The 18,036-nt window shown below is 45.8% G+C and overlaps 1 protein-coding gene across 4 annotated transcripts in view; it reads right to left on the bottom strand.

Moving 5' to 3' along the window:
* The window catches only part of LOC105489400 (myosin VB), a 389,540-nt gene that overhangs the window by 148,821 nt on the left and 222,683 nt on the right, over positions 1-18,036 (bottom strand). For all 4 annotated transcript variants that reach the window (XM_011754158.3, XM_011754162.3, XM_011754161.3 and 1 more), the window contains exons 9-10: positions 16,539-16,648; positions 9,388-9,653 (exon numbers count right to left, since the gene is read on the bottom strand). In XM_011754158.3, coding sequence (XP_011752460.2) covers positions 9,388-9,653; positions 16,539-16,648 — 376 coding nt within the window. The remainder of the gene's footprint in view (positions 1-9,387; positions 9,654-16,538; positions 16,649-18,036) is intronic.

Here is an 18,036-nt window from a genome sequence, read left to right as displayed (position 1 = left end):
CCACAGCAGCATCAGGCTGAGGGGTGAGAAGGGCAGAAGCCTATGCAGAAGAGATAGACATTTGCCACTTCTTCTCATTCACACACACTCCTCATTCACACACACACACACACACACTTCTCATTCACACACACACACCTCTTCTCATTCTACACTGCCCAATGCACCAAGTGGGCGGCAGTGGCCCTGCTAATGAGAGCCCGCAGAACACTAAGCCCAAGTGCTCCACGAGTTCTCAGCAATGTCCCCAGCAGCAAAGAGTTAGGGTCTTTTATTAACCCCATCCTGTGGCTGAAGAAACTGATGGGCAGGGAGACTGAGTAAGCTGTGCCATCCAAGGCCAGAGAGTCGGTAGGCAGAGAGGCAGTGTGTGAACCCAGACAGTCTGATTTCTGAGACCACAGTCTTAATTCAGAGAGGAGGAAAAGTTTCATGAAAAAGGAAAAACAGATGAGGTGGAAGGGCTGTGAATATGGAGGATGATGTCCTAGAAGGAGGTATTTGAGCTCATGGTGAATGGGAAAGGGCCAGTAGTAATACCAACAAGGTAACAGCAATGGACACAGGCTCCATTCAGCCCACTCATGTCTCTACCCTTTCTATTCTTCAGTACAGACAACTAAATTTTCTCAGTGTCACACAAAGTGTCATGCAAGCTCCCTCAGTATGAGCGTACTCCCTCAGTCCCATCCCAGAGAGAAATGTTGCAGCTGGCCCTGGTGGGGGCTGAGGGTGGTGGTGGTGGGGAGATAGCACCTGTGCAGAGGGACCGCCACAGATAGAGGCATCAGACACCCAAAGGGGCCGGGCCGGTGCCCGGAATGTATCAGACTTCTCCTTCCCTGGTGCTCACCTCCCCCATCAAGGTATAAAACATGGAGGAGTAGGAAATCATTTAGAGATTAAAGGAGTCAACTGCTTGGAGACAAACCACATTAAAGCATGGTCTTTGGCCATGCCCACGTGCGAGAAATAATTCTAGGTTGAAAAAACAAGATCAAAGATGTCAAGTGTATGCTGGGATGAAGGAGGCCACTCCTATGCACTCCAGACCAAGCAGGAGGAGCACTGTATCTGCCAGTCACTGCCTTGAATTGGGGCCCTTCCAGCCCAGATGACAGTCTTAAAGACTGAACTATGTCCCTTAGAACCTTACTGCCTTCCCTGATCCTCCACCCTGAGAGAGGCTGCTGATGACAGCGAAGCCCCAGAGGAAATTCAATTAATAAAACCTAGGTGGGAGATAAAAGAGCCACCCCAGCAACTGGCCAGATAATAGCAATTGGGTGTGCTGGCAGAGCTGTGCTAAGCTCCACAGAGGAAAATATCTCCCACTCGTCATTTTCTAATGGTTTACATTGGTAGCACTCCACAAAGAACATTCTCATTAATTTGAGATGGCCTGAAATTAGCTTGTAATTTTCCTATTTCTAAGGTATTATCTGGTAACAATTCCTCTGCCATCTAGCGTAATTACTGTAATGCCGGAGGCCCAGAAATGAATGAGGGGCTCGGGCCGCTCGGGGAAACATCGAAAACGACAGACCTCAGAAAGCCACGGTCAGGAAGATCAGGTAACTTTTCCTTTACAATGGAATTATATTTGTAGTAATTCTTCCCATCAACAGAGAATACTTTTTAAAATAAACACAATGAATCAATTTATAGTTCACAACATTAAAGTGTCACAAAGAAATTTATATACTCGAGAGAATTGAATTTCTCTTGTAAAATCAATGTTGAGAATATTTAAACCACAATCCTTGGGCCGGAGTAAGGTCAAAACGTAGAATAAGACTCGATGCTGAAACTGGCATCTGGTCTCTCAATGGCACAATGATCACACCATTTCAATTTCTATTTTCAAAGTCGAAAAGTATAGAATGTCGTCCTCATTCTACCTTAACTTCAGAGCGTAATAAGGGCCACACATGCCTCTATAAATAAGGTAGTGTCTACTGGAAAGTGAAACTGCAATAAAAAGTCAATTAGTCACTAAGTTAATGATCAACCTCCTTGAACCTCTCACTCCATGACCTGGAGAGAGAACAGAGAGGCAATGAGATGCTTTGAAGATTGGGAAACTCGATGTTCCCCTGGCACAGGTCAAAGGAACTGAAATCTCCTAGCTCAGCCTGGTCTTTCCAGCTTACAAAGCTCACTCTCCAGCATTCTGCCTTTGGTAGACTGAAAAGATACGGGCTACAGGTTAGATACAGAGGACAGCTTCTAGGGAATAATTATTAGAAGTCACACAGAAAATATAATGTGGGGAAATTCTCCCTGGAGAAGCCTTTAAAAGCAGGGCCATCATGCATCGGGGTCAGAGAAATGATCCAGACCTCCTTTCAAGGTCCCTTTCCATCTTGAAGCCTATTAAATCTCACAAGGCCACCCTGGGCCTGTCAGAGGGGCCAACCCTTCTGATCTCTTTACTGAACAACCTCGGGATGCTGGTTGCGTCTTGGAATGGCGGGGTCTGCATTCTGCTCAGGTGCTTCTCTGTGCCTAGATGCCCCCACTCAGGACTAGTTTTTGAGAGAGAACACAATCCCAGGCACTGTTCACACCCCAAGGCAAAGGGCAGTTATTCCTCTCGAGTACCTAAATCCACTCAATTTGCCAAATGCTCCAATTCCCAGCTCATCTTCAGGCCTGAAACTCTAATGCGGGACAGGAAAACACCTACTATCAACCTAACAACCAACTGTCCCAAACTGTGAAGGCTGCAAAGATGAGCAAGTCACACTCCCTGCCCAGAAGAGCTACTGGGCTGATGATAGGAAACTAGTACATGAGAGCCTCCCCAAGGAATAGAAATTGTATGTGTGGTCAGTTTTTAAAAGACAATGAAGCCATAGTGTTCCCAAACCAGACTGAAGGTCGGGCTTATTCTTGTGGCCCAGTAACAAGATGCAGATGAGCTGGGGAGGAACAGAGTGTTTATTTTCTGCAACCAGTTACAAGGATAAGGCCTGGAAATTATTGCCAGCCCAACTCAAAATTACAAAGTTTTCCAGAGCATATATACCATCTAAGCTATATATCTACATGTAAGTGTACATTCATCCAAAGACATAAAGGTAGTGGGGGTGGTGGGGAGATAGCACCTGTGCAGAGGGACCACCACAGACAGAGGCATCAGACACCCAAAGGGGCTGGGCCGGTGCCCGGAATGTATCAGACTTCTCCTTCCCTGGTGCTCACCACCCCCATCAAGGTATAAAACATGGAGGAGTGGGAAATCATTTAGAGATTAAAGGAGTCAACTGCTTGGAGACAAACCACATTAAAGCATGGTCTTTGGCCATGCCCACGTGTGAGAAATAATTCTAGGTTGAAAAAACAAGATCAAAGATGTCAAGTGTATGCTGGGATGAAGGAGGCCACTCCTATGCACTCCAGACCAAGCAGGAGGAGCACTGTGTCTGCCAGTCACTGCCTTGAATTGGGGCCCTTCCAGCCCAGATGGAAGATTAGATTCTTCTAATCTATAACTAAGACCTGAGTCTCTAAGACTTTCCTCTGGAGCCTCAGTAAATTTACTTAATCTAAATGGGTCTAGGTGCTGGGGTGATTACCCTTATCTTGTCTCCTGCTAAATCAGAGGTTTGAGGAGTTCCTTCAGACGCCTCAATAAACTTGTTTCTAGAGACCTGCGGAGTTTCTTCAGATCCCACAATAAAACTTGTTTAATCTTAAACAGGTCCTGTTAAGAATTCCTTCCTTATTTTGTCATGCTTTAAGGCCCAGGAAGGGCCTAGGCAAGACTCTTAGTGGGCTCTTGTTACATTCCAGTCTTTGTATGTGGGCACTGGCTTTTTCAGCTTTTAATATTTAACTTACCCACTCAGTCAGTGCTGAAACAGTTGCTATAGAGGCCTACGCTAGTGAGACCTGGCCTGCCACAATAGTGTGGGAGTACTGGCATGGACAGAGAGAAAATGGAACTTCATCTGAGCCTTGGAAGCACAGAGCAGTGTCAGGCTACAGGCACACTCCAAAGGGCTACCTCAGAACAATTCGGGAAGGTTGAGCCTGGCTTTAGAGCCCTCTTGAGCTATGAGGCTTTCTTAAGAGGCTGGGAGACTCCAGGGTGAAGCTAACAGCTTCCGATGATCTGCAAGGTTTGAGAACACTGTGGCCAGCCATGCATGTCCTCCCTGAAGAGGGCTGTCCAGGGCTGGGCCACTGTCACAGGCTGAAGGGTTAATGCAATCACTGATTTCTCCCCCTCCATTTTCTGTGAAACCTTTTGATACTGGCTAGAGAGGAGATGGGTAGCCTCCAAATAACTATTGTAGCTTTGAGGTTGAGGTTATTTATAAGTTTATTTTGGAGAGCGAGACCAAGAAAACTAAAGCAAAAGAATATTTTTTTTTTTCCCCACCAAAGAAAGGTGAACAGTGGGTCTAAGAAGTTTACTTAAAATATATCATTGTTGTCAACCTACAGAATGGGAGGAAATATTTGCAAATCATATTTCTGATAAAAGATTAATATCCAGAATACGTAACAACTTGTAAATGAATATGTAAAACTCATTCTGCCCACTCCCACACTGTGGAGTGTGCTTTCATTTTCAATAAATCCCTTCGTTCCTTCCTTGCTTTGTGCGTTTTGTCCAATTCTTTGTTCAAGATGCCAAGCACGTGGACACCCTCCACCATTAACAACACAGTGCTGGGATTATAGTCATAAGCCACCGCACCCAGCCTTAAAAGCATTTGTAAATATACCATTAAAGAGCACTGATTAGAGTTGGATGCTAATTTATTATTAGGAAGTACCACAAGAAAGTAACAGAGGACTGAGGAGGATATAAAATCCCAGGAAATCCTATGTCCTACTTCCTGGGGACAAAACTTCCCCACCTTCTACCCCCATTCTCTCCCCAGCTGTTCCTTAGCAGAACACATGAATCTGCTACAGCCTGTGTTGCTCCCAGGCCAACTGTCCTCAGCAAGAATGGGCTGGCCATAGCCAACGCCCTCTGCTACCTTGGCATCTTGAAGGCTGGAATCAAAGACAAGCAAATGTGTATTTTTCCCAAATTGAAGCCATTTATTTCTTGTTGCCTCAAGGAGAGGATAGGAATAAAGGATTAGAGACTCAAGGGGAAGAGAGGTATAAATGATTAGACACTGCAATTAATCAGGCCTAGAGAGGCAAATGCAGGTTAATGCAACCTGGAAAGGGAATCCCAGCCAAAAGCTGCCAGGATATCCCCTATTAATTTCTATGCCCTGCCTGGTCAAAAATGCCCTGAAGGCAACTTCACAGACCCTTGGTTAAGGTGAAGAGCTCAGCTTGGGGTGGCTACATTGCTCTGGGTACTGCTTGCTTTGCACTTTTTTTGGAGCTGGGTGGGACAGAGGAGACAGATGTAGGGAAGCTTCCACCAGACACTGGGTGTCTGGAACCATTCAGAAAAGCCTCAGGGAAGGGCCTCTGAGCAGAGGACTCACCATAGTCATGGTGGAAGCAGCTGTGGCCCATGCTAATTTGTTTAGGAACCCACAGCCTTTTCTCCTCTACAAGTTAACTACGAGTCAGAACACAGCAATGGGGAGAAATGTGTGTGTACGATGCTGGCGTGTGTACTGCTGGCTTAGAAAGAAATGAGTGTGTATTCACTCTGGCTGCTAATTCTGTAGTAACATTTAACACATTTATGGGAAAAAGTGGAATGGCTCATGTTTGGTACAGAATTACTTCAGTTCATGAATGAGCTTCACTGGCAGGCCAGTAATGCCCTAGAAAGGCACTGCAGCTCATCCAGGGACAGTTATCCCAGTGGAAGAAATCAGTGGCCACTGGTGGGGTCAAGGGAAAGAAGGGCAGTTCCACTCTCATTTCCTAGCTTTGCACATTTCCAACCTGAGAGGGAGGCAACGCCTTGTTCCTTTCCACTTCATGGATGTGGCTGGCTGTATTCAGAAACTCATCCCAGTATTCTTTCTGTTCTCTCTGGACTCCACTTTTGCCACTCTTGCTCAAAAGAGACAAGGAGAAGTGAGAAAATCAAAGACATCAGGTCAGCCCCAGGGCATCCTCCATGGGTACTCAGGAATCCCCACACTCCTGCTAAGAAGGAGTGAGACAATGGACAGATGGTCTTTTCCTCCAAGGTTTGATGGTCAGGGATATGAATACAAAACTCAAAAAATAAACAATGCTTGGGTTTTCTGATGCCACAGAGGATGAAAAGGTCCTTAGAATCACTTCTCATAGTCACGAATGGAATAAAGCCTAACGACTGGAATGAGTTTGAACTGGGAAGGAGGTGAGTAGAAAGGGTGAGAAGTGGGGCTGAATGTGATGCCCACTTCCAGGCAACCAAGAAATGACCACATTAAAAAACAAAAAGGCAGGTTTGTTGGGTTTCTGGAAGGTATGTGAAGTCCAAGGGAAATAAGGCAGATAAGACACTGTAAGTGCAAAGGGGCAGATGACAGTAAACAGCTCACACACGCTATCCCAATTCTCCACCCAGGGCTCTGTGTTGTTTTCTCCCAGATTAAGAAATGATGTCACTGATCTGATAGATTAGAAAGTACCTCCAGACTCAAGCCACCTGCTCTCCTGTTAAATTGTTGATTTTAATCTTCTAAGAGTTCTCTAAGAGTTCATTACATACCCTCTTACCCGAAAGAGAGCCTGGGCCAGTCCACATTTGTACAATTTCTTGGTGAATCAGACCATTGAGTAGCATGCACTTCCACATTTAGGGCATGTATGTTAAGTGCTTTCTTGGCAACCAATGGCCCAGGCACACAGCTAGCTTGTTCACTCTGAATTCCCTTGTATCTAACTTGTTATCCTTAACTCTGAGAGAGTGTGAACTCAGCACTGCATTGAGCTACAGAGGAGTAACCCTGCATGAGGACTTATTTCTCTCAAGAAGAAGTCACTTTTAAAATATGACAACTTTATAACCAAAAAAAGCAAACTGGCTTCTGAGAAAGAATAAAGATTAAGAAAAAAACAACATAGCATGCCCGGAAGACAGCACAAAGGGTAAGAAAATTCCCAAGAATGGCCTTATGCTGATGGCCCTGTGTCGGGACCCTGCCCTCACGGAAGAGCTGTCAGACAGTCTCAAAGGAGCCTGGAGGCCACTCTGAGGTGGAGACACAGGTGAGGAGTTGGCATGAGGAATAGGAGACCAAGTCCTCCAGGTTGCCACCCCATCCATGGAAAACTATTGTTTTCAAACCAGACAAGCCATCCTTGGGATCTATTTCTCCCCTATGGGCAGTCACAGGATGTTAGAGAAAACAAACAATTACAAAAATTAAGTGGCAAATATAAACACAAAATCCCAGCTTGCACAAGCCGGGCTGACATCTGCGGACTCAGCAGCCCCAGGAGCCCAGCTCACGGAGGCCTTCTAAGAACAGCAAAAAACCCAATGGAAGATTGCAGGGCAGGGAGGAAGCAGACTACTTAAATTCAAGGCATGATTAAGATGATATATAAATACAACAGAACTGAGGCATGATATTTTATGTAGTAGTAGTACTGAAATCATAAAATTTTTACATGCTATTGACGAGTCTGCATGTTAATCTTCCTAAATCAAAACCTCAGTAAAATTAGATCCTTCTACAAGTGGATTAAGAGAATTGGGTCAGACGCTGCAGCTTGGGTTTCCCCAGCTCTTACTTGGAAGGTAACACCGAAAGGTATTTTGGGATATCCAATTACCTGAAAATACTCAAAGTAGAGAGAACAACACAGAATTAATGACTGACGATGAGGCTGGAAATTCCCAGAGAACACACTGTTCTATGCTCTCCAAAGAGCAACTACAAGGGCTTAGCACAAGGCAGGCACTCGATGGACCAGAGGAGAAGGGGCCTGCCCGGGGTCATGCAGCTGAAGGCCTGGGGAGGATGCCTCTTCTCACCTCCCGCTCTCGGTGATTCTCCACTGTGTGCTCCTTATCAGCAAGGAGGTTTGCCTTCACACTCTGCTCCTTCCTCACACCTTGGTTGCACTCCTGTTTCCAAAGGTGCCTCCCTCACTTTCCATATTCTACCCCTGTTTAAATGATCCAGTTCAAATCTTAGCTCCCACATAAAGCTTTCCCGACTGTGCAAGTATGTCCTCTCTAGCCTTGAAACTTGTACAGCACGAAGCATCGAAACCCTCAAATAGACCCTTCCACAATTTCTTCTGATGCCTCTTATGTTACTTAACTCATGCATGAGACAACTCTTTAGCATGTTCCTGAGGCCTTTGTGATGGTAGAAATCACAAAGATTGCCTTCTTTCTTCATAGCATGCAACAGAGTTCAATGTGAAACCCAGGGACAAGCAACAGGATCAGAAATGTAATTAGGAGAGCCTGTCTCTGCATGGGGAAGTGGCTGCTTCTACAGGGGACTGGCCTTTACTCCAACCTCATCACAAGATGAGCACTGGCTGAGTTCCAGCCTGCTAAGCAGTTGTTCGCACCAGAGTGTCACTGTTCTTATGACGCTTCACTTCTATGGATGTGAATTTCTATTTTAAGACTCCATGACTTCTATAATTTAAAGATCCAGGAGAATTTAGTCTATTGTTAGCTTAAAGAGGACAGGACATTGGTCAGAAAAGAAGTGCAAGGTAGGTTGCAACCCAGTTCGTGTTAACTTCAAACAAGGACCTAGAAAGAACCTCAGGGAGACTGTGGCTCAAAACTCATTTGAAGGTATAGAAATGAAAGACCAGAGAGGGCCTGTGATCTGTGGAGATTCACTCAGCTGGTTGGTGACAGTCTCCCGATGGCTAGGCAAGTACCCTTTCACCACACCACGGTGGCTCTCCCTGCCAAAAATAAAGTTATAAATAACAGTCCTTTCAATCAGGCTGGAATTCTGAAAGGAAGAGAAACCTCAGGAATGACCACACAAAACACAAATCTGCACAGCACTGGACAAAATTATGGTATTAATAGCCACCTTGACTGTTACAGTCAATGAGGTCAAATGGTAGATTGAAATAAAATATGACTGAGATACAGAACTTGAATCTAAGTTCCATTTCTTACAGTAACTTGCAAAATCACGTTGGGCAGGTCATTTCCCTCTCCAGGCCTCACTTTCTCAGGTGTAAAAACGGATGCTTACAGAGTTTCTCATTGGGGAACTCCTGGTGTTTTGACAGGTCCTTTCTTGCTTGGGGACCGTTCCCTTACATTATAGACCACTAAGCCTCCCTGGCCTCAGGCCCCATCATTGTGTCAACTAACAATGGCCCCACACATTTTAAACTGCCCTAAGTTGAGAACCACCAGGAAGCTCTCCAAGGCCCCCGTTGGCTGTAAAGTGCCAACAGAAAGCCACTCCCCGCTGGCTGTAAAGTGAGATAGTGATAGAGTGAGACAGGCAGCAGGCCTACCCGTAGATGTCCAGGACCCCGATGAAGGAGTGCTGCTTGAGGGAAGTGTGCAGGGCCTTGTTGATGTGCTCCACAATCCAGCTGAACAGCTGGGCATAGATGTGCTTGGCCAGGGCGTTGCGCGCATTGATCACCTGCTGCAGGGACATGGTCTTGACATAGGTCTCTGAGGTGGTGACCAGCTTGCGATGACACAACCAGTGCTCCATCTGACTGTGCTCCACCCCTAGCAGTCGGCAGAAGTTGCTTAGGTGTTCATCCTGGGGCTGTGGGAGATGGGGGAGACAGGTTCAGGAGGAGTGTGGGAGACAAGCTGCCCCCTACCAACATCTTCCACCCTCCTGCCCAGAGGGAAAACAAGCCAAACCCAAGGCCTCCCAACAATCCAGAATCCCAGTACGTCCCCTGTTGCCAGCCCCGCAGTCACACACACACACAGACACACACACACACACAGACACACAGACACACACACACACACACACACACACACACACACAGCTAAGTGGAGATGACAGAGCCCATTAGAGAGCAATGCTCAAACTGATCATTCCACCTGCTAATGACCAAATTACAGGACTTTAAAAACCAAAACATTCTTCATCTTTCTTGTCCCCTCCCTCCATGCCAGGCTGCTGCTGAGTAACTGGTAAGAGGTGAGTCCCTCAGTGAAGGGAGCAGAATGAGAATCGAGAGCTTATGACCACGCAATCCATTTGGAGTAACAAACATATTTACACCAAATACAGTTTGCATCTGCTGAGGTCTGCATGCAGTGCTTGACCCACAGCCCAGAAAGCAATTCTCTTCCTCCCTCTTAGAGTTCCTCACTTACAGGCATTGCCTTTGAGCCACCCCATCTAACCAACTGCATGCTCAGAAACAAACCCCAGGCTCCTAAGATGGAGGGGCCTTCAAAGGCACTTGCCATGTCCCTCCCTGAGAAGTCAGTTGCCCGCTCTGTAAAGTAACAGGATGGGCCAGATCAATGATGCTCTTCTGGGTGGGTAGCTTAAGTGAGAATCATCTTGAGGAGTTTTTGAAATTGTATGTGATACCAGTGAGTGGTTCAGATGTGCTGAGTAGGAGACAGGCTGAAACGCAATGGACGATGTCACTCCCAGCACTGACCCTGTACTGTCCTATGCTTTCAAGCAGGCTTGCTTTCTTCTTAGCCTCAGTGATGCTAAAATCACAGAAACTGAACTTTTTTCCCCCCAAACACCAAGTGTTTTAAGAAAGTAGACTACCATCAGAGTGAACAGGCAACCTACAGAATGGGAGAAAATTTTTGCAATCTACTCATCTGACAAAGGGCTAATATCCAGAACCTACAAAGAACTCAAACAAATTTACAAGAAAAAAACAAACAACCCCATCAAAAAGTGGGCAAAGGATATGAACAGACATTTCTCAAAAGAAGACATTCATACAGCCAACAGACACATGAAAAAATGCTCATCATCACTGGCCATCAGAGAAATGCAAATCAAAACCACAATGAGATACCATCTCACACCAGTTAGAATGGCGATCATTAAAAAATCAGGAAACAACAGGTGCTGGAGAGGATGTGGAGAAATAGGAACACTTTTACACTGTTGGTGGGATTGTAAACTAGTTCAACCATTATGGAAAACAGTATGGCGATTCCTCAAGGATCTAGAACTAGATGTACCATATGACCCAGCCATCCCATTACTGGGTATATACCCAAAGGATTATAAATCATGCTGCTATAAAGACACATGCACACGTATGTTCACTGCGGCACTATTCACAATAGCAAAGACTTGGAATCAACCCAAATGTCCATCAGTGACAGACTGGATTAAGAAAATGTGGCACATATACTCCATGGAATACTATGCAGCCATAAAAAAGGATGAGTTTGTGTCCTTTGTAGGGACATGGATGCAGCTGGAAACCATCATTCTTAGCAAACTATCACAAGAACAGAAAACCAAACACCGCATGTTCTCACTCATAGGTGGGAACTGAACAATGAGATCACTTGGACTCGGGAAGGGGGACATCACACACCAGGGCCTATTATGGGGAGGGGGGAGGGGGGAGGGATTGCACTGGGAGTTATAGCTGATGTAAATGACGAGTAGTTGGGTGCTGACGAGTTGATGGGTGCAGCACAGCAACATGGCACAAGTATACATATGTAACAAACCTGCACGTTATGCACATGTACCCTAGAACTTAAAGTATAATAATAATAAAAAATAAAAATAAAAAAAGAATAAAATAAAATAAAAGAAAAAAAAAGAAAGTAGACAAAGTTCCTCAACGTGGAAAGCTAAGATACGTGGCAAAACCTTGGACCACATCTTGACCTGGGAAGATCATCTGGAACACTTCTGCCGATAACATCACACATGCTCAGAGCTGGAAGGAAATGGCAATTCCCCCAGTTTAGGCCTCTTTTCCTACAGGTAAAAAGCTGAGCTGAGCCCCAGAGAGGTACAACTACTCAACCAGGCCCCTGCCCCACCCCCAGCACAAGGCTTCTACCACTGCCCTGCCCAATGTATCTCCTGCCTATCCAGTTGCCTCTAGGGACTATGTGTGAGTCTTGACCCTCATTTACCCAAATACCAATCACATCACCTGACATTTGAGTCACTGGAGAGCCACATTTCCCACAGGGTCTTGTCTTCTTTCACCAAAACGTATAAATTCCTTGGATAATCCTTGCAGCCCACTCGGGGCACTATGAGAAAACCTGCTCATCGTTGTTATTCATTCTCTCACCTGTTATTCATTCCCTCATCTGAATCCACCTGGTAAAGCTGGTAGCCCAGCCTCAAGCCTGCTGGAGAGCTTATTCATGCTGAGGCTGAAAGGGAATCCTTCAGAACATGATGTGCCATCTCCTAATGGCCCTCAATTGCTTGTGGGACTCATTTTCTGATGAGGCTGCCTTGCAGGATTTAAATGAGGGCTTAATGAAAATTAACACAGATAACTGTTTGATTTCTCCCTTAACACCATAGCCCCAGGCAACTTTTTTCCTCCTACATATATTTAAAATCCATCTACCCAAAACAGTTATAAAATAATAGAACACCAGAATAATAGAATCCAAAATCACTAAGGCCAGTATTTTTCCAATGTACGGTTTATGGAACAGTAGTTGCAAAGAACATTAATTGGCTTTACTTAACAGAAGGAGAGGATAGGATCAAGTTAAACACAGCTGAACTGGTTTAATACACCGTGTAGCACCAAGAGATAGATATTTTAAGAAGCATTTTTGGAAAGTATTTGATCAAAGAGTGCTTATGTTCTTAAGAAATTACATTGTAATCCAATGTCCCTTATTACTCAGATGAAGCTGAGTGAGGCCTCCTGACCTCTGGCCCAGAGCTCCTAACCCCAGCCCGGCAGGACAATCAGCTTGGTTTGGGCTGGGTGGGTGTGGAGAAGCCCCCATCGTTTCACACTCATAGGAGAGTTTCCATGGCTACTTCTCCTGGCCAAGATCCTTTTTCTCTGAAGCCAACCTGTCTCCCCGTCCCTAAACATAAAGCCATATGTGGTAGAGTTAAGTGCCTGGGGACTGCTTGGCAAGCAACAAGTTCAGAGGTGGCAAGTGTCCAATTTGCTCATCTGACCTATTTCCAAGAAATTCTTAATTGCTAGGCATGGCACTGCAGATGGATTCCCTGACATTTAAGTGGCCTGCCAGCAGCTACCATGACTGCCCAAGACATGCCCATGGGCACCCTCCCCTCCCTGAGGCCTCGCGCTGTGAGTGCAGTGGAGAAAGCATGAGTTAGAGACTTGTCTGAGAACCATCCTGGGGACCAGCTTTTATCCACCACAGTGGGGCGGGGCTTGATTTTCTCACCCTCTTCCGACTGTTGATTAAAGGTGCTAACTGAAACTGATTTAACATCGTGCGATTACATTTAGGCAAAATTAAATGATGCTAAATCCATTAAGAATAGCCAACATCATAGGTAGCAGATTAGTTTTATGGGCCCATATTGCTAAATTCAAGAAACAAATTGCCTTTGGTGTCCATGCAATTGAATGCTGTTGCATCTCCAAGGTAACCCTGGCAGTCATGGAGCACATTCTCATGCTTTAATTAAAAATAAAAACTACTGAGCAGAAGGCACACTGCTTATGGAAAGACAGCCTTTCCAATAGGAGGCCCATCCTATGTGCCCGAGGAATAAACCACAATCAGTGGGGCTCTCAGTAGCAACTACTTAACGATGCATTTCTCAAGCACACGTTCTGTGCCTGGCACTGTGAGGGCACCAACGGGGCCCACCAGGCAAGCAGAGGGCAGTCTTCTCCCCAAGGATTTGCAGTCCAGCCAAGGAAGCCGGGCTGGCAGGAGTGAAGGGGACTGAACACTGCCTGGGCCCTGTCCCACCTTTGCCATTGTCATTCTGACCTCAGAGAAAGAGGTTCCCCTCTCTGGGCTTTATTTTTTCCTCCCCTGTACAGCAAGAGGGAAGCTCTTAAGGTTCACTCTGGCTATAACAAGGCTGATACTAGACAAAGACTCTCTCACCATGAGCTCTGTGCTAAAACCTTTCCACACAGAGCTTTCTGGGATCTTCACTCCCGCACTGAGGCAGGTGGTCATCCACACTTTACAGAGGAGGAAACAGAGAGGTTAGCACACTTGCCCTAAGTCACACATCCAGGAAGAAGAATCAGGATGTGAACCTTGGCCATCTCGACTTAGAGTCCTTGCTGTCCACTAGTTATCTGTAGAGCTCTGATTGCAAAACAATGGAAGATCAGCCTAGACCACAAACCTGCACTCAAATGCCTTCTGGAATTTCCTGCCACCTAGCAGAGAAAGGGCTGCCACATCAGGCAGCATCCAAACCTCAACCTCTCAGGCCTCCTCCCTCCCGCCCTCACCCCGCCCCTTTACCACCTGCATCCTCCATCCATGCCTTCCTAAGAGGCCCTGATGTTCCCACCCTCATACCACCTCCATATAAACACTCAGTGGGAACTAGAGGGACAACAGTGAGCCCAACAGATACAGTCCTAATAAACACTCACTTCCCTTCTCACCTGAACGTTCTCCGGAGGCTGGGTGTGGAGGATCAACCGTAAGATCAGAGACACTTCACTTACAGGCTCAAGCCTTAATTTTGCTGGTCTCACCCCCCAATGCAGGTAGGAGCCCAGGGACTCCCCAGCCCTGGTTCTCATGCTAATCACCAGCCTCACTAAGATCTCAGAGTTGCCCATCCACTCTTACTCTCCTGTGTGCCACCTCTGAGGCCTGGAGAGCCTCAGTCATCCATCCATCTGCTTCTTGGGTGCCTGGTGAGTGCTGAGCACCACAGTAGATGCTGGTGATAGAATAAAGAGTGAGAACTGACTCTACGCTCTCAGAGTTTGGAGTGTCACAAAGGAGAAAAGTAGGCAGCAAGTAATCAACACACACACACACACACACACACACAATGCTCAGCCCCACAGAGGGGAGGTAAGAACCCATGAAACAAGAAGTGACCTGTGAAGGGCCTGGGGAGGAACAGGGTGCTGGGTGGGCTGGAGGTCCACAAACCACAGGGCACATCTGTCACCTTTCCTGCATCTTACCAGCCTCAGCCAGGCATTGGTCACTGCAGGTGTTCCCCATCTCACCCGTCCCTGACACAGAATACAGCTGCCCTAAGGAACCACGGGACACTGAGCTGTGTGCATGGGGAGGCACAGATGCTCTATGCCTTTCTCATCAGGGGAAAGACATTGGGACAATACATCACTGGCCCTAACGACTCAGATTACGGGAGGGTTTGTCCTGCACTGGAGGCTCCTCCACCACTCCCTGGGCCACAGGTCCTCATCTGCACACGACAGTCCTTCCCATGGCATCACTGCTGCCAACTCCGCTGCACCACGCCCTCCTTCCCCCTAAGGTGAGCACCCACACAGGTACATAAGCAGCAGATATCCAAAACAGCTCCAGGGCACCTAACACTACCAGCACCAACACCTCCTCCTTTTCCACTGGGCCGGACAGGGGAGCTTCAAGGCTCTCACAAGGCTGCAGAGTCCATGCCAGGGATGGCAGCAGGCCGGACAGGCCCAGGGGTCCTCTCAAACCCTAGATCATCCCCCATGGATTGTGTATCCTTCCATGGACGATACACAATGAGCTCTACTGAATCCCAGCTACAGTTCGGGTCTTCCTCTCCCTGAAGACAGGGCCAGTTTGAATTTCCCATAACCCCCAACTTTAGACAAACAGAAGGAGGTTAATTTACATCCACTCAGTTGAATAAGCATCAGCTTGTGAGCACCATGGACACATGCCCTCAGGTGGTGTTGTCTTTTGTATTTTTCCAGTATCTGGTTATTTAAATTCCAAGTACCTGGAAGCAAGAATCATACTTTGCACCTCCCCAGGACCTGGCCATAAATAGGCACAAGAGGTATAGAATAAACCGTTGCAGATTCACCTATTCAAGGTCAGCATACCAGCTTTAGCTTTTCCCAACACCATTAAATTCCAGAGGGCACAACAATTGCTGTGGGTGCCACTTCCCTGGTGCTTACTCCATCACCCGTCCATCCACTTAGACATGTATCTACCACATATCCGTACTACATTGGGCATCAGGAAAATAACCTTCATTGTGAGCCTTCACAGAGCACCTGACAGCTTGCAGTACTTTTACATGGATGTCTCACTTAACAGCCCGCCTTGTGCTGTCAGAATCTTGGGAAGGGTTGCCACCTGCCTTGTTCACCCAATTAGACTGTAAGCCCCTTTGAAGCATCAGGTACGGTGCCCTGTGCCCTTTCATCTCCTTGCAGCAGGGACCTCAGTCTGGCGCTCAGAAAGTACTCAATGGATTGACAACATGTAGAATTCTGTGTACTTCAGGGCACTTGGGAAGTCAACCCAACAAAAAGAATTTATCAAATAGCCACTACATTCCCTGCCCTCGGCAATAGAAACTTGATGGCAGCTGATTTTTAAAGGGTTGGCTCTTTTAAAAAATTATCAGCAAGTGAACAGAAACAATTACTGTTAAGAATAAATAACCTATGAGTGTTCTCTAACTGTAAAGACATATTTCAGTCATATCAAGCTGTAAGAACAGGGTAAATTGCGTACATTTTATCTCCAGTGTTGGTGTGCAACTTACTGATATACTACAGGAATCACCATCACGCTCAGCCTGAATCTCCACACTTCCAAGGTGCAAGATAGACGCAATTATCTTAAAAATGCTTATCTGATGGGACTCTCTCACTCCTGGAAATAAAAAAAAAAATGAATGAATGACACTCAATATCCATGGTCGGATGGAAAGGACATTTTACCCTTTCTAAGGACCTTTTTTTTTTTTTTTAATAAAGTTTGATTTTTCCTTTCTGGCCTGATGACTACTAAAATGATCCTAGCTCCTCACCAAGTAATTACCACTCACAGTAACAGCTCAGAGGGCAAAGGGGCTCCTCGGACTAAAAAGAAGATATCCTCACTATGATTGTCCTGACCAAACCAGATGGGTCATGCTGCCATTTTAACTTCTCAAAGAGTAAAACAGAGGCAACAATCCTGCAGGCTCATTTTGGGCTTCATTTCAACCAAACACTTTATGGATGTTTTTATGAGTTTAATAAGGATGGTCATTTATCTGCAATCATTTTTTCCCCAACATAATATCCTGTAAACATCTGTGACACACATCCCCAGTGCCAATGAGGGAAGAAGAGGAGAAACTTCTCTTGGGATTGCTGTTCTGGGGCTGGATGGGCAGCTGGCCCCTGGCCATCCCCAGATGGGAGCAGCTGTTCGCCACACTATATGCACTGTCATAGGCAGGTACCACTGACCCCAGAACCACTGTGGCAGCAATCACCTGTTGTCAGATTTGTTATTTACCTATATGAATCATCAAAGGCATGGATAATCTCTTAATTTGTATTCAGCTTGCAAGGCATTGGCATTTTTACAAAATGATTCAGACTCATTTTTAAAAGACTACAGAACAATAGAATGAATATCAGTAAACCTACCACTTAGTTTAAGAAATACAGCTGCTCTCCCCATTCCTTCCAGCTGCAGTTATTTTTTAAAGCAATATTTTATTCAGGCTAAAAAAAAGTCAATAACGCCTGTGAAAATGGGAGGCACAGATATGTCATGCTAGGATTAAAACATTTCCCCAGATAATCTACAAAGTGGACAACCCAAGGAAAATTAATTCTAGGCTTTCATGTTAGATGGCCACTACGATGTAAGCATCATATATTTACTTTTTTGTTTTTATTATGTAAAATTTCAAAACATACAAAGAATAACAAAGTAAATAATATAATGAATCCCTGTTCTTGCTTCATCATTAGGTCCCCAGGGCCTGGAACTGCCTGGAATATAGCAGATGCTCGGAAACATGGCAGAATGACTGGACTAATGGCTGCTACACAGCCTGCAAGAACTTGCAGCTATCAAAACATATGCATTATTCAAATATGTGGTGTTAGCTTAAAAATCACCCCAAAAAACACCAAAGAATTTAAGCATCCATCTTGGTTCAGCATAACTGAATACACCTGGTTAAAGCCAGAGGCTGGTATTCAGGACAAGATAGGAAGCTAGACGCTTATGCACCCTTGTAGGCGGTAAAGCACTGGGAT

This window comes from Macaca nemestrina, chromosome 19 (genome assembly GCF_043159975.1).
Source record: "Macaca nemestrina isolate mMacNem1 chromosome 19, mMacNem.hap1, whole genome shotgun sequence".
Taxonomy (NCBI): domain Eukaryota; kingdom Metazoa; phylum Chordata; class Mammalia; order Primates; family Cercopithecidae; genus Macaca; species Macaca nemestrina.
Note: the sequence above shows the minus strand (reverse complement) of the source record. Positions and strands in the feature narration are given on the sequence as shown.